Source organism: Oryza glaberrima, chromosome 9 (assembly GCF_000147395.1).
Source record: "Oryza glaberrima chromosome 9, OglaRS2, whole genome shotgun sequence".
Classification (NCBI taxonomy): Eukaryota; Viridiplantae; Streptophyta; class Magnoliopsida; order Poales; family Poaceae; genus Oryza; species Oryza glaberrima.
This window is the reverse complement of record NC_068334.1, coordinates 10,583,228-10,600,345: the sequence shown is the minus strand read 5'-3', so window position 1 is coordinate 10,600,345 and position 17,118 is coordinate 10,583,228. Positions and strand designations below refer to the sequence as shown.

The following is a 17,118-nucleotide window of genomic DNA, read 5'->3' as shown; positions in this document are numbered from 1 at the left end:
ATGGTCGGGCAGATGTCGGTGGCGCCCTCCATCGTCGTCGCCCCGGCACGGCGGATCTTGGAGGAGAGCTCCGCCACCACCTTCCTTGGCAGGAGGACCGAGGTGATCCTGCTCCATTTCAGCTTCTTGACATGGAAGAGACAGGGGGTGGCTGCCGGCTTACCGTCGAGGGCCGGCAGCCACCGCCACCTGGATGGCCGCGGCGGGCCACCGTCATCCCGGCATTCCAGCCTCTGGTAGTGGAAGAAGCTGGCCGTCCGACCACCGATGCTGGATTCCTGCAAGCCCATCATTGTAAGCTCAAGGTGAGTTTAGCTAACAGACAAAGATATATATAACACTGCAAGATGAATGCAGATCATATGGAGGGCATGAACAGTATGGTGCACATGGAATGACCCCAATGTGGTACAAACATTAGCAACAATGAAACATGAAGAAAAGGACAAGGATTGCTCTAATGTTTGATTCCTTATGCCACATGGGACTACCCCTGACCTTTCACATCCATGTCCCTTCCTCATGCATTCACAGCTGCTCCCTTATCATTTGTCGGAGAACATCCCCATCTTGTAATTACTGGAGAAATTTCCTGGTTGCATTGCATGACAGCATGGCATGAATGACTTCATCTGGAAATAAGGAAGGTGATGTTTTCGGGGGTACAGTTTTGTTTCTTGTTCCTTAATCTGCTGACTTGTCACTGTGTCAGTTGTCAGTGAATCAGTTCTGTCTGCCATTGGAATTACACAGAATCTTTGCAAAGAGTAATTAAAAAAGTGTTAGCTTTGTCAGAGCAAATATGAGAGTACAAGAGAAGATGATGTAAACCTCATAATGACATAGAGAAGGGGATAAGTGGAAGAGATGCAATCCAGTGGTAACTATCAAGATCTCAGTAAAACTTACTTAGATGAGTTTTTCAAAGAGTAAAAGGATGTTCCTGTATTCAATATAAGACCTCTGAAAAGAGGTAGCAATTATCTCAGAACTGACCCAGTACATTAATAGAACAAGAAACACCAAAACTAAGGCTTCCACTCGACCAATATGGAGCCAGTACATGTTTGTGGTTTCTTCAACGATCACAAGCAGAATACTAGTCTATTTGAACGATAATTTCCAAACCTCCCGAACATTCGATGATCCATCAGCAACTTCAGCAAGTAGGTCGGACTGCATGGCCCCTAAATGACAACAAAATAACAGTGAAAATCTGCATAAATACCAAATGACATGCAACTGTAATACACACATAAAGTATCCAAAAAAATTTTGAATTTTAGCACAATGCATTAATAGCTAGTCTATAGCTTTGGCATGTGATATGTTAAGCATATGCATATGCATAGTTCAATGCACATATCCTCAAAAAGAGTGCTAAATTCATTCATTTAAAACATCTGCAACTGATGTCTGCCTTTAAAGAAACAAAAACATAACTCATACAATGGACGCTATCTTGGTATATAAGCTTAAAAGAAATAACATTTAGTGTTTCACAGAGGAAAATGTTTAACATTCATGCAACATAAAAAGTAGGTATTGCTCCAATCTTGCTAATTCAAAGTTTGCAAACAAGCATGTCATCAGGAGTAATATTATGGGGGTACATGGATAAATAACTCAATGACTAAAAAACTAGAAATAAATTTACCATCTTCTGTAACCAAGCGAACAAAGTGCCTTGTGCCACCACCTACTCCGAAGTAATGCTTTTTACCCGCCATGTAAACTATACCTCCAGGGTAGCGCAGGCACTGCAAAGTATTTTTGGTAAGTAAACTATAATAAACATGAAAAATTCAAGTGAAAAGAAAAATATCAGCAAAATGAATGTTGTGGATGCTGACCTTCTTGATGAGCCTGTAGAGATTAGGGAGGGAAGATACTGCATAGACAGTCTCAGCCATAAGGATGATATCATAGCCATTATACGCTGTATCGTTTTCATGACTGTTGGTTGATTTATCCAGGTCAGCATCTCCACGAAGAAGCAGACTGTCAATTTCGCTCCAGTCACCAGCAAAGAAACCAACACTACCAGATGTAAACTTTTCTTCAGATGATTCCTTCAATAGATTAGCCTTTACATTTGGTATGGTAAGGCATCTAAGGACCTCAGCATTGAAATCTTGGAAGTGGACTAGACCAGCACCCTGATAGTTTTAGCTTTTGAGAAATCAATAGAGTTAAGGAGTCATTTACAAAATTTCACAGGGGAATATAGATAAATACCTTAAGAATAGCATAGATACCAGGGAGGCCATGTCCACATCCTAGCTACAGAATCACAGAGATGGATAACTGTAAGCAGCAAGTTGGGTACATCTTCTGAGATTACAGCTACTTGTATCAAACTGAAGGACTTAATTATTTAGATATTCCACTACAGGCTGTTACTAACTATCGAGAGAGATTGAACCTCGAAAACCTGGTATTAGTGACTTCAACATAAACAGTTGAAAAAGCAAGTGGAAAATAGAATGTGATAAAGCTTTTTCTTAAAGAGTCAATGTGGTTGTGGACATACCTCGCTTTCCAAAAAGAAAAAACTCATTCTGGATATACCTTATTCTGTTATGACTCTTGTAAAGTCTTATTTCTTTTGTTATTACTTTAACTATCAAAACACAACACAGTTCTACTCAAAATATTTTTAGGCGTGAAGTATCTCACCTCCAATACACGTTTGCCTTCTAAAAGCAATCGGTCTTCTTTGATGTCTGAGTTTAAAGTCTTCACCAAGTCTAGTGAACCTTCCCAGAGCTTCAACCCACCTAGTGCACACATATATTTCCAAGCTTACAAAGACAAACAGTAAGAAATACGTTACAAGGATCAAAATGTATTCAGTCCTGACCTTCATATTTCCCTGGGACTAAATCAGAGTTTTTGACTCCAAAAACATCAGAAGTACTTGCTCTCCCCTAAAACAGTAAGGCAAAAAAGATAGATTAAGTTGAATTTGTGGGAGGATGTAACAATGACCTGTAGCATGCAGCAGAACAACTAGAGAAATTTATTGTAAGTTCCCTAGAAGTTATTGGAACAGCGATGACCGAGTGAACATTATGTTTGCACCAAACGTGGGTGTGTGGAATGTCACCATGCGCTCTGAGCATATGACTTACCAAGGGAGGATTCAACAAATAGCTGAGAGAACCATTTCAGTGCTAACAAATGTTCTTCATTTTTGTTTGGTTTTAGGCAGAGGGGAGGGAGGATAAGAATATTCCTCAATGTTTACATGATTACATCCGGTTTCCTCTGTTATTGTTTCCATTGGTGAAGCATATACTGAACATTATGGACAGCTATAATAATCTCATAATTTTCTCACTCAGTAGCAGTCCCAATGCGCGATGTTCAATGATAAACAGAACATTCTCGACAGCATGAGTTGTATGGTTAGTAAAGTAATAATTGCATTTATCATTCTAAGATACTAGATAACTATTAGCAGCCTAATAGAATCAGTAGCACTGCAGAGTCTTGCCGCGGCCACAGAGGCATTTCCACAAACACAATGTAAGCATTTCTGCAGACGCACCTTGTAAATCGACAGGGAGTCATCAATCACCACAGGCTCCAATTCGCCGGCCGCGACGGGCGATTCCTGCAATTCAACCAAGAAACGACCGAATCTCGCATCAAAGTAACCCGGTAAATACGTAGTAGGATAAGCCCACAAAAGAAGAAGAAGAAGAAAAAAAAAAAGGAAAGCGGGCGAGATATACCTCGGAGAGGAGCACCTCGACGGCTGGCGGCGGCGGCGGCGGAGGAGGTCCGGATGACGCGCTGAAGCCGAAGCCGAAGCCGAAGGAAGCGTTGGAGTTGGAGAAGGAGAAGAGAGGGGAGGAGGCAGCGGCGGCGACGGTGTTCTTGGTCTCTTTGCCCTCCATTGTTTGTGCGTAGCTGTGGGCACCACCCTCCCTGACCCTGGCTTTTCAGCTCGAGCAGCGACGAGTAGGCTACACGGCGTACGGCCGCCGGCGGCGGCGGACGGGCGGCGCAAACCACGGCGGAACGGACAGAGGCGGCGGCGGCGCGGAGGCGAAGGGGAAAGCTCTATATTTGCTTTTTTGAAAACCTGGGCCTTTTGAATAGAATAGAAATCAATTTACAAATGAAATATTTAGGGTTCAAATTTCCTTTTTAAGATATTCATGTATTGTTGATGATTTATTTATTTATTAGAGTGCGATACAATTTATTTTTGTGTTCACTGTTATTATTATATTATAAAATTTGCGAGGAACAACATTATTAAAAAAATGCATAGGAGTCTAAATCCATATGTTACAAATTGTAAACTTGAAATTTTATGTTCTCAATGCAAGAATTTTTATTTACCTTTACTTGATAACATTGGCATTAAATCGACAATCTCATAAAACGAAGCTTTAAGGACATCAATTTAGTAGAAAACCAATCCAAATATAAATTGAAATATTTCAATAAAAATACTAAAATGGAATCTAATTACAGCTCATGATTTCAAACAAATTCCCACGGTAAATTTCACCTTAATTAAACCTTATAACAATAGAATAAGATTAAAATAGCTCACCCGTCGTAACGCACAGACATTTTTCTAGTCCAAATATAAATTGAAATATTTCAATAAAAATACTTAAATGGAAACTATTTCTTGTTTTCAAACAAAATATTTAAATGAAAAAACTTTTGCAATAAAAACATAAATTGAAATATTTCCGGTAAAAAAAACTTCAAATTGAAACTTAATTAAATAACCCTGAAATAATCCCCCAACCTAAAGTCATGAACATCAGGGTATTTTTGTTGTGTCCTAGTAGGAGTGAATTTAAATGGAAAATTTTACAATAAAAATATAAATTAAAATATTTCCGGTAAAAAAACCTCAACTTAAAACTTAATTAAATAACCCTGAAATAATCCCCCAAACCTAAAGTCATGAACATCAAGGTAATTGTTGTGTCCTAGTAGGAGTGGATTGAGGGACTTGATATTTATGCCACGGATGCTATAAAACCTCTCTCCCTCCCTCGTCTCCCTCTCCAAAACCCTAGCTTTCTCCTTCCCCTGCTTTGCGGCGCGCCAGCCAATCACCCCAAATCCCTCCCAGTCCCAGCGATGGATCAGCGCAAGGGCAGCGGCAGCGACGCCAACGGCGGCCTGGCGGAGGCGACGGCGTCGAGGCTGAGGTTCGAGGACCCCGACGAGGTCATGGAGGAGAACCCCGCCGCGGCCGCCGCCGCCGCCGCCGCCGGGGCGGAGGGGGAAGAAGGAGGAGGGGAGGAGGTGATCGGCAGCGACAAGACCAGCGCCGACTACTACTTCGACTCCTACTCCCACTTCGGTAGGCACCGCTCGCGCTCGATCCGGTTTCTTGGAGATGCTGTACTGTTTCGCAGATATTTTTTTATTTTTGGGTGATGATAATGCTAATTAATAGGGCAATGAAGTTTTTAGATTATTGTGCTGTTGTAGTTGTTAGTGGGAAGGTTCGATATCTGGTGCGAATTTGTGCGGCCTAAAATATAACGTATATTCATCTGTAGTGTTGTTACTTGGGTTGAGACATTATATTTTGGTTGTTCTTGACAGTAATGCTGCGAAAGATTGAAGGTTTTTTGTGTGTTAGCCGTTAAGGCACCGCATCATTCATTTAGTAGCAGGTTGGGTGGTAACAATTCATTTTTGTTTTTTGGCAATGGTGGTTGTATGACAGATTGGTATTTATAGTTGGTTTTGTACTTCTGTTGTTGATTTATCAGGACTGCAATTGAACATAGATTTTTTTCAGATTCAGTTGGTCTTTTGAGATTTTCACTTTGCACTGCTGAATAATTTTAGCTTTTGATCTATACAGGTCTTGAGATTTTCATTGATACTGTGTTCTCCGGTTTTGCCTAAAGTCATTGTGTATTCATTGCATTTATTACCTTGCGCAGTTTATAATGCTCCTGCTCTGTTTTGCGCAGTAACTTTATGAGGTGTACTTGTCTTGCAGGTATTCATGAAGTAAGTGAATCTGGAAGAAATCAGCATCCTTTGTTCCACCACAGTTCACAAGAAACCAGTTTCCATCCGAATTTTTGTGCACATTAACTTTAGGCATATGATTTATGCATCTAAATGTGCAAACCAAGTGTTGTCGAGATGCCAATTACTTTATCGTGCTGATTGCAGGAAATGCTAAAAGATGTGGTTCGAACAAAATCATATCAAAATGTTATCACCCAGAATAGCTTTCTTTTCAAGGACAAAATAGTCCTTGATGTTGGTGCTGGGACTGGGATCCTCTCACTTTTCTGTGCAAAAGCAGGGGCTAAGCATGTCTATGCGGTTAGTTTGTTAACATACTTTTATGTTTTCATTTTAATGCTGTGATAGTTTTGTTGTACTAAATAAGCTATTTTTACGATCCCATTCTTGTTCTTTAATCTAAGACTGTTAGCCATTTGCTGCTTCACTATTTGATGAGGCCACAACTTTAGAATCTAGTTCGGCATGTTGTAGTTGCCTCCCATCTATCTATTACATGGAATAAAATAGAATTTGGGAAGAGCAGGAAGGCTACTATTTTATTCACATGTATCAGACGTTAACGACTCTTTGCAAGCTGATACAAGCTTATCTGTTGGACTGTTATTGTGCTCTTCGCTAACAACTTAAAATGAGTGTTCTTTTTGGCTGCTGATTATCCAAACTGTTGGTGTCCTGTATAGTTCCCATGGTGTTTAGGATTTCAAGTTATATATATAGTAGTTTGTTAGGATTATTTCGCATTACCTGTTCTTATCAAATATTGTTTTTTCCTCAAACTTGATATACCTGTTCTTCCATTTACAGATTGAGTGTTCTCAAATGGCAGATATGGCAAAGGAAATTGTGAAAACAAATGGATATTCTAATGGTGATTTCCTTTCTATCTTACTATCATCTATGATGACCATTCAGTATCATGCTTGTTTGACTTTGAGAAGTTGTTAATATTGTTTCTATCTTCACAGTTATAACGGTAATAAAAGGGAAAGTGGAAGAAATTGAGCTTCCTGTCCCAAAAGTAGATGTAATAATCTCCGAATGGATGGGCTATTTCCTCCTGTTCGAGAATATGCTGAACACTGTTCTATATGCACGTGATAAATGGCTTGTAAGTGCTTATTTACCATTAATGTTCATAGTGTTTGCCAGTTTTGTAGGCTATGAAAACTAAACTTGGTTTGTTTGTTCTATGGACAATATTTAAAATTTTGGGGATATATAACTTGTATATTATGTTAATGTCATTCAGGCTGATGGTGGTGTTGTCCTACCTGACAAAGCTTCTTTGCATCTTACTGCAATCGAAGATGCAGAATACAAAGAAGACAAAATTGAATGTATGTAGTGCATGATGAAAACGGCAAATGACTATTAGCCATGAATCCATTTTGCTTCAGAAGTTCTGTGCGTTATTTGTTTCTTCCTGGGTTATTAGAATTCTTTCTGATGGCATTGTTCTATATCTTGCAGTTTGGAATAATGTGTATGGCTTTGATATGCGCTGTATCAAGAAACAGGCAATGATGGAGCCACTTGTAGATACGGTGGATGCAAATCAGATTGTCACTAACTGCCAGTTACTGAAGGTACCAACGCTTTGAAACAAGTTAAATTTGCTTAGCAATTATTTGTTCAGGTGATATTTTAGACTAAATCTTCTTCCAATATATTTATTTCAGACAATGGATATTTCCAAAATGACACCTGGAGATGCGTCCTTTACAGTACCATTTAAGTTAATAGCAGAGCGTAATGACTATATCCATGCTCTTGTTGCCTATTTCAATGTGTCCTTCACCAAATGCCATAAGATGATGGGCTTCTCAACAGGTTCATTCTCTTCTCAACTAACCATACAAATTACGCCCATCTATTTTCTTTTCTTCATGCTGTGTTGTAATTCTTGTATAATTTACTTGATGCAGGCCCAAGATCAAAAGCCACTCACTGGAAGCAAACTGTTCTGTACCTGGAGGATGTACTGACCATCTGTGAGGGGGAAACCATCACAGGCAGTATGACCGTTACACCGAATAAAAAGAATCCCCGAGATATTGACATTAAGCTCTACTACGCCCTAAGTGGGCATAGGTGCCAAGTGTCAAGAACACAACACTACAAGATGCGGTGATCAATGCGTGCTCAGCTGCCCTGCAATCCATTAAATTTTGGTTGACCAAGTATCTTGTTTCGCAAACTGTGCTTGTTCCCGTGATCCTGTATTAACATACGTTATTTATGTTCTTTGGGATCTAAGCATAAGTAGAAAATAGATTGAACTGACCTGCCGATATGAGATTTGCTATTTTGCAAAACTATGTTGTCTTGCTGGCTGGTGGTATTGGTAATGAATGAGTTGACAATGATGATGGCAATTGCTGTGTACGTTTTATGAAAATGGATCAATGACGTATTGCCAGTTTGCCACACAATTCATGCTTGAGATTTTCTTTCATTCTACTGTTGTATGGTGACTCTTCTTTCCTGCACTTACATTTCAACTTATTTGAGAGCACATCTGCAAAGCTTGCTGTATACTGGATGAAACTTGGAGTGGTGGTTAGTTAAAAATTAGCAGACCTTCTGAAATCACATGGTCAATGCCATCTCTGTTTAACAAATATAACAGAGGTAGTTTGCACAGAGCCATACTAAAAGTTAATCATTTACTCCTGGAATCTTGGAACATGTTATTCCTGAACAGGTGATGACGGAACCAGTGAGATTCATTGATTGAGTATGCTGCATCAGAAAAAAAAGAAACAGATTGAAACAGATCAGATGTGCATGCTAGAACAAAAGCGAAGTAATCAATGAAAAGATGAACACTTACTCGTAGAGGTAGGCAGCAATGCCAAGAATGATGCAAATCAAGATAAGATCAATCATGAAGTTCCTGGTCGATCGAAACTGCAGGAATGACATATTTGTCAGCAAACCTAAGATCACTAGCATTGGATTTGTTGTTAAACTATTTATGGTTCAGAAGAATCAATTGCTCACCTGGTTGACCGTTTCTTTTAGCCTGACATTAGTCTTTCTGAGGTCTGCATTAGATTTATCCACCTGCAAAATTTGTGCTTAATTATGTGTTCCCATCAACTTAAACCATAAGAGATTGAGACACTATGTGAATGGTGCAAACTGACCTTGTTGTCAATCTCATCCATCATAGGCATCTGCCTGTTCAGTTCCTGCAGGGTTACATGCACAATTTCAGCTCTAATTTTATCACTCAGAATGCAGAAAAAATGGGGCCATATGCAGAAGCATCATATGCATTAGCTACAATACTGACCTCGTTCATGTCCTCTGCCAGGCTTTTCAGTGTGTCCAAACCTTCAGAGATGAACTCCAGCCCTTCATCCTGTGCATTAAAATTTTCAGCTCAGCTGTCACAAGTTCTTTTAAAAGTGAAATGAATAAACTGAATCGTGTTTTCAGGTGATTTATTTTGATATGCAAATTCAGTCGAGAAATGCGTTTGATCAAGTGAACATTCGGTTCCATGGATAGGCACAAACTTACCTGTTTGGTTCGCCGTATTTCGTACTCTCTTCTGAACTCCTCCGATTCTTCGGTGGTTTGGAAGTACGCCTCGTCCAAATTTTCAGCTAAATTTCATCAACACAATATGAGTACATGACAAGCACAAATTAGTTCAAACCCTGAAGATATATCAGTTCAGAACATGTTAATGTGCCATTAATTCTTGTCACATTATTTACTGTTCTTGTAACAAATTCTTGCCAAATTCATAGGAGGATTCTTTGTTTACTAGTACCAAGGATGGAAGACAAATACCAACTTAAGGAAAACAACAAAACCTGAAGAATCGAACTTGATCCCCGGCCGGACATTCCCGCCGCCGTTCTGATCCGCCGCGCCGCCGCCGCCGCTGCCACCGTCAGGGATGGACTGGATCCTATCCGGCAATGCCAAGACCAGGTCGCCCCGCAGCGCCGCCTCCTCCGGCGAGAGCCCTTTCACCTGCATCGCCGGATTTCCATCAGCATTGCCATCAATTCTTTGATTTGATCAAATTGACGTTAAATCATGTGACAGATGGGCAATGGAGAAGACTAATGACGAAAATGATTAATGGGGGATATTGAACGATTGATCATCTACAGTCACCTTCTTGGCGGCGAGCTTCCGGAGCTTGACGACCTCCTCCGCGAGCCGCGCCTTGGTGCGCCGCACGTCGGAGTTGAGCGCCGCCGCCGCCGCCCGGTTCGTCTCCGTCGCGGCCCTCTCGGATTTCTGGAATTTCGATTCACATTTCAGAATCCGAGAACCAAATGTGGTGGGGATACGATCGAGGAGATGATCGATCGACCTCGATGGCAGCGTCGATGTCGGCGTCGACGGCGGCGTAGAGACGGGAGAAAGGGTCGGCGGCGGCGCCATTGCGGTGCTTGTCGGCGTCGTACTTGTCGTACTTCTTGCAGATGGCGTCCACCCGGATCAGCACGTCGATCATGCTCATCTTTGCCTTATCCCTAGTGGCCGGGTTCGCGCCGTCGTCGTGATTGTCACTGCGGTGCGGCGAGCGGTCTGTACGGAGAGTTTAGCACGGCGGCCGAAGCCGAGGAAGAAGAGGGAAGGCGGGAGGGAGGCTATGAGATGGTTAGAGATGTCCGAAGGGCAGGTAAGTCAGTTATTACCCGCGAAACTCCCGGCAATTTATTTTCATTATACTAATTATTATAAAAAAATAATAAATATATTATATTTATTAGCAGTTGCGAAACCAGGATTCAAGGATAGGGGTTTAAGAGACAGCACAGGGCATGACATGTAACAAGGGAGGTGGTACATCTGTATCTATATCTATACCTACTTAAAAAATACATATGGCTTCCGGTGGGTTTTTCGTCCGTCGTCTCGAATACTATCACATCCGCCATATCTATGAGTCTTTCCTCTTGAAGCTAGGGTTTTACCGAGTTCTCCGGGTTAGAAATAGTGTTGAAATTCACATGATTTCCTTTTAGGACATTTGGGGATTTCATGGAGGAATGGAAGAGGAGGATTAGGGGATTTCGTTTTCACATCTTATTTGGTAAGGGAAGCAACGGCGCAGCTAGATTCAGAGAGGGATGCGGCTCCGGTAGCATCGTACAAACTCGGGTGTTTCGAGCGGCCTGGGCTGGCTCGGGTGCTAGGCCGAGCGGGAGAAAAGAAGAGGTGGCCCAAGAGAGAGAAGAAGAGGGAGGAGCAAGCGGGCCAGCTTGGGCGAGAAGGAAGAAAGAACGGGCCAGATTTGGCCCAGACTTAGGAGAGGATTTTTAGTTTATTTTTAATTTAAATTAATTACTAAAATTATCGTTGTATTATTAAAATTAGCAATTGATCTCTGAAAAAACCGAGAAAATTCTAGATATTGTAATTAATCATGAAGAATGTAATAGAAATTAAATCCAACCATGTTATTTTCTTCCCACACTTACTTTATTTGTAAATTAATTTAATTCTATACCTACCTATTTTTTTAAAAAATACGCAAGTATTCTGGAATATTTTCATGTGTTGCTCGTTATTACGTCATCCTGTTTCCTCATACTCTTCGCTTCGTCCATTGTCCATGCAGGAATAGGAGAGAACACGATGGTCGATTGGTGCATGCATCCATGCTGGAGTAGGAGAGAAACAATTCCACACAGATGATTCGCGTCCAGATCGGTCCTGCGGTCGCCCGCGCACAAGTCCGAGCCCATATCATGTGCACGAGCCATGCACGCTCAACAGTAGAAGGCCCACTCCAAATTTTGTTTGGCAAAACAGTGGTAATTAAAATTCAATAATAATTAGTTTTCAAGTCAAATGATTACATAATCTTACTTCGATGGATAGTGTTCAAATCCATATGCAGTTGATTACATGTGCTTTCCATTTCCTGGGCTCTTTTTGTAATGGAGGGTTCGACGCCTGTGAACCGGAAGAGAGAACCCGCTAAGTTGAGTATGGCCTCTTCTTGTATTCTTATGCATTCGCTAAAATAAATGTGTCTGATCGATTGGTTTGACATCACATGAAATTGGGTGAAGGAGTTAATGTATTGCACATGTTAGGATTGAATTGAACTACCTATATTTTCTTTGATGTATTATGTTTTGCGATATTTGATGCAAACTTTAATTTGCGACTACATTATTTGTTAGCTTAGTGAAGATACCACACATGTGTCGTGCTAATATGAGAGCTGATTTAGACTTTTTTGAATAAGTTAATTGGTAAATCCACGTAAAGGATATGCTTTGTTCAAATCATGACGAAACTTAAACCCTCCAAATTTGTTCTTTGCTGTAATTTTTTTCTTCCGTTGCAATGCACGGGTATTTTTTTCTAGTCTGAAAAAAAATTTATCTGGTTTCCCATATGTATAATATATCACGTATAATATGCATTCTTTATTATCGAGAGCTAATTAATTTACAATGGTGAACATGTATAATATGTCTACGTCTATTAACTCAAGTCTCCAACATCTCATAAGCACCAAAATAAGGCAACATATATGTTTAGTGTTTTGCCATGCAAAAGAAAATTGTATCTCAAGCAAGACTCTTTATCTTGGCTAACCACACTTAGCAATTTTAATGTGACTGGCTGAAATTATAAACAAGAAGGAATCACAAAATCGATTATTGATTATCGATGATTTCATTCTATGATTCTACATATTTGGGTCGAGGATTAGGAAAACTAACGGCAAGAATTTAGTAGCCAATTAGTGGCATCGCGATATTGAGAAAGAACAAAACCCTAAACCCTAAACATAACGCTTGGGTAGATGGGCTGTGCCTGCTCTCTGCTCCTGCTCGATCGGGGCCTCAGCCGGCTGCTCGGCGGATGGTGGCGGCGTGGCGAGACGTAGGGGTAAAATGTAGGGGTAAAAACGGTACGGAAACTTTCCAGATTACGAACCTATTTTCGAAAACGGAATATGTCGGTCGGAAATTTTTCGGAATTTTTCAGAAACGGAAACGAATTCAGAAATATTTTCTTGGAAACGGAATCGGAAATGATAAGGGCAGTTTCAGTCGGAACTTGGAATCGGTCAGAAACTTTTCAGAAATTTTCTCAGAATTTCCAAAAATTTTCTCGGAATTACTAGAAAATTTATGACTGAAATACCCTATTCTTTTTTTAAGCACTAAATAGTGAATACCATGATGTTTGGCTGTTTTTTTTAAATATTGGTTATGCAAATCTAAAATTACATAAGAATATTTTTTGTCCTACATTGGGATTTATCAACAACATTACTCTTTTAAACATAGATAATTTATTAAATTGATTTATCAGTTTGAGGGGTTTTTAATTTCGATAAATTTTCGTTACCGTATTCGCGCCGGTTCATTTTCGCTCCGTTCTGTTTTCGGTTTCAATAATAGTCATAGATTCCGTTTTCGTATCCGGGGATTCCGATTGCGATTCCGATTCCAAAAAAAATGAAAACGAAGGTTTTCGTCTGTTTTCGTACCGTTTTCACCCCTAGCGAGACGCACGCGATCGGTCGATTGGCGATCAGCGCCGGACGAGGGAGAGCGCGCCGCGCGAAAGTGAAGCGTAGCGATGTCGATCAGTGACTACATCGCTGCGACCAGGCTTCATGACGAAGCCAAGGCGATGCATTGGATGTTGGTTCGGTGAAACATCGGTCTCTCCAATTTCCCTTTTTCTGATTACTAGCAAAATACCCGTGCTTCGCTACGGGTAAAAGACATAAAAAATATTTATTAGGCTAAATATTGATAAGAAATTTCAATGACAATTAGGATGGATAAAAACCACTATTGCAAACTGAAATACTCGCTCTTTTTCAACTCCCGCGTGGCAAAGTATGCGATCTCCTTTTTCTAAAATTATACCTGGACTCGCGTACAGAGCGATTGTGTCACGCGTAGATGACATATAGGCAGTCAAGGGAGAGGACGCAAGTGCCGGTACCAACCCATCACTGATTGAGAGAAAGGAGAACCGGAGAAGGGACAAGGGAGGAGCAGGTGCATTAAGTGAATGGCAAGGCGGATAATTCCCTTCTAACTGTGAGGGGTCATTACCGAAGCGAGTTAAACCGTTGGATGATTCAATCGGACAATTCAACATGGTCTGTGTAGGCGACGGATGAAAAAAAGTGTGACGATTGGAAAAATCCGTTTCTTTTAAGTAGGGAGGGATAAAAGTTCGTGTATCAGTACTCGGACAGAACATCCTTGAATGAAAGAAACATCGGCATGCATCAACAAAAGCTACCCATCCTCCACGTGTGTTTGGTTGCTCGCATCTCCTTACCCTGGCCCATCTCTCATCCAGGCTAAGTTTGACATGACCGAGGAGATACATATGCATATGTTTGGTTGCTTGCATTTATCTAGTCTGGTTAATATGATTTTTGTTTGGTTGCCTGTATGAGAGATATGGTTTGTAAGAGATTTTGTTTGGATGATTTTATGGATGATCACTTCTCTTTCTCTAAAATATCATACTCCCTCCGTTCCTTAATATAGGGCGTAACTGCTTTTCCACCGGATTCCATAATACAAGGCGGGGCTACTGTTTGTGCATGCAAGTATTGATGATGGCGTTATGCCAGGCGGGCAAAGCGCGTGAGATAATGCATGTGCATGCTGGTGCAAAGAAAGAGCAGGAGTCAGGCGCATGCAGCATGGTGGTTAATGCTAGCGTAGTTACCGAAACGTTACACGTTGAAAGGAGAAAATTAATCGGTGCAACTGCTATTAAAACTGTTTTATTGGTCTTTGTGTTGGCAACCGGTACGCCCTGTATTAAGGAACGGAGGGAGTATTAACATTTGATTCAATTAATTAGGTGTACTCTTAAACATGCAAAAATAATAATGTGCTAATGTGTAAATCATTGTTCCCAAAAGATGTGAAAAAAAACACATATACAAACCTAGCTAATGCATCACAGCTAGTATATGTGTGTGTCAAGCAGTAGCAGTAATCTACAGTTAAGGCTAATCTGATCTTAATGATCAAAACACGCATGAGTGAGTAAAAAAAATGCATTGTCTTAGAAAAGTGGGAAGCTTGCGTGTGAGCGCCTGAGCGGTAGGAGAAAAAAAAAACAGAAAAGGAGCGTCGTTTCCTCGCCGCCCCCCGATAATTATCCGCATGAGCAGTTAGAGAAAAAAAAACAAAAAATAGGAGCTCTTTCCTCGTCCTCATCGCCGCTCGTCATTCCCCTCAGCTCGCCGCCCCGATTCATTTGCTTGCCGCCGGATCTGACGCCTTTGGACTCGTGGCCAGTAAATCCCGCGGCGGGAGGGAGGAGTGTGCTGAATCCCATTGGATTCGGCCACCTAGAGGCCGGCGGACACTGAATCCAGCCGCCTTGAAGCCAAGGGCCGCCCGATCCACAACGCAGCAGTGGCGGCGGCGACGGCCTCGGCCTAGAGCTAGTAGTGGATGGTGGTGGTGACGGCCTCATCCTCCGACGAGCAGCGGCAGCCTCCCCCTTCTCCTTGATGGCCGCATGGCAGGTGTGGATTGAAGGTCCGCATGGTAGGTGTGGATCGAAGGTGACCACGGCTGAGAGGGAGATTGATGATGGTGTTGGCGGTGAGTCCGTTTGGTTCTCCTGTTATTTTGTTGAATGTCTAATATGACAGAAGAATTTTGATCCATGATTTGGTTCTGCTGTTGTTGATGACGTTGACGGATAATTGAATCAATGTAAATTTCCTCTTCTTGATTTCTAAGGTGCTTCTCATCTTTGACCTGTGGATGTGGAATTTTTTTCCTAACTTATAAATGTGGATGGGGGATTTGGGCAACTGTGGATGTGTGATTTTTCATAATCTGTAATCGTGGATGGGGATCGGGGGGAAATGTTTACAAGATTGGGTTATCTCGAGGGAATTTTGGTTGTAATTTTTGTGTTTATGTTTTCGATTCGGTTAGCTTCTCATAAGGGCATTGAGACAGGGAAGCGGGGAAATTCACATCGATGTGACGGACAAAAACGGATTGGCTCGGATATTGTGACGAATGGAAAAATACCAATCTTTTAATTAGCTAAGATTTCTCAAGTACTAATGTACCAGCTGATAATTACTTCGGTCGTCTTTAAATTAGGGTTGGGAGCAGATGGGCTTATACTGTCTGTGGACCAATGGGGGTGCCAGGCCCAACCCAACACCCCCTATAGCTTCGCCACTGATTATTAGGGAATCTATTCTAACCCATAGAATAACTATCCTACACCGGGGAGATCTAGTGGGCGATCGCCCGGCGATCAGTTCACCCCCTCTCCCCTTGTACTCCTCCCTCTTCTCCCCCTTCCTCCTCCAGTACACCACAAATTTTTTTAAAAAAAATCAAAAGTTAGAAAAATTTCTGTATAGAAATATTATACATAAAAAATTTGAATTTGAATTGGGTATGTAAATTTTGACTTATAAACTTTAGGTCTAAAGATTTAGGTGTATAAACTTTAGATGTATAGAAATACTATATATAGAAAATATTTGAATTCAAATTCAAATTTGAATCAGACATAATTCAAATTCAAATTTGAATCGGGTATGTAAACTTGACTTATAAACTTTATGTCTATAAACTTTAGGTGTGTAAATTTTAGATGCATAGAAATACTATATATAGAAAATATTTGAATTCAAATTCAAATTTGAATCAGATATAATTCAAATTCAAATTTGAAACGGGTATATAAACTTTAGATGTATAGAAATACTATATATAAAAAATATTTGAATTCAAATTCAAATTTGAAATCGGATATATAAACTTTTGATCTCTAAACTTTAGATGTGTAAACTTGAGGTGTATAAACTTTATACTAAAATAGGAAAGTAATACGGTAAAAAAAAGGAAACCAAGTGGAGCGAATCTGATTGCTATCCCATCCCAGGGCGATCGATCGCCCATTAGCATTTCCATCCTACACCCCCTCTTATGGACCAACCTCACCACCCCCACCCTTCCTAACACCCAAAAGCTGCACTTGACACGATTCCTTTCTTGACTTTGAGAGTCCACAGCATAGGCCCGGATGTCATATCGGATATACGGATATATGGATACACAT

The 17,118-nt window shown here is 40.8% G+C and overlaps 3 protein-coding genes across 3 annotated transcripts; 1 reads left to right on the top strand and 2 right to left on the bottom strand.

The window, feature by feature from the left end:
* Positions 1–948: 948 nt before the first annotated feature.
* Positions 949–4,088, bottom strand: LOC127785462 (uncharacterized). Its single transcript, XM_052312917.1, has 8 exons — positions 3,741–4,088; positions 3,554–3,619; positions 2,864–2,930; positions 2,680–2,780; positions 2,239–2,283; positions 1,854–2,159; positions 1,658–1,760; positions 949–1,187 (listed from the first exon to the last, which is right to left on the bottom strand). Exons 1-8 carry the CDS (start codon positions 3,903–3,905, stop codon positions 1,105–1,107), a joined length of 936 nt encoding a protein of 311 aa, XP_052168877.1. The 5' UTR covers positions 3,906–4,088; the 3' UTR covers positions 949–1,104.
* A 931-nt stretch (positions 4,089–5,019) lies between these two features.
* LOC127785387 (probable protein arginine N-methyltransferase 1) lies at positions 5,020–8,468 on the top strand. The gene is made up of 9 exons (XM_052312822.1): positions 5,020–5,344; positions 5,999–6,009; positions 6,178–6,333; positions 6,841–6,904; positions 7,002–7,144; positions 7,286–7,373; positions 7,507–7,622; positions 7,716–7,866; positions 7,962–8,468. Exons 1-9 carry the CDS (start codon positions 5,119–5,121, stop codon positions 8,165–8,167), a joined length of 1,161 nt encoding a protein of 386 aa, XP_052168782.1. The 5' UTR covers positions 5,020–5,118; the 3' UTR covers positions 8,168–8,468.
* A 115-nt stretch (positions 8,469–8,583) lies between these two features.
* LOC127785388 (syntaxin-72-like) lies at positions 8,584–10,525 on the bottom strand. Its single transcript, XM_052312823.1, has 9 exons — positions 10,376–10,525; positions 10,174–10,299; positions 9,864–10,026; positions 9,565–9,650; positions 9,335–9,403; positions 9,186–9,230; positions 9,040–9,102; positions 8,870–8,946; positions 8,584–8,778 (listed from the first exon to the last, which is right to left on the bottom strand). The coding sequence occupies exons 1-9, from the start codon at positions 10,523–10,525 to the stop codon at positions 8,763–8,765; spliced, it is 795 nt and encodes a 264-aa protein (XP_052168783.1). The 3' UTR covers positions 8,584–8,762.
* Between the last annotated feature and the right edge of the window lie 6,593 nt (positions 10,526–17,118).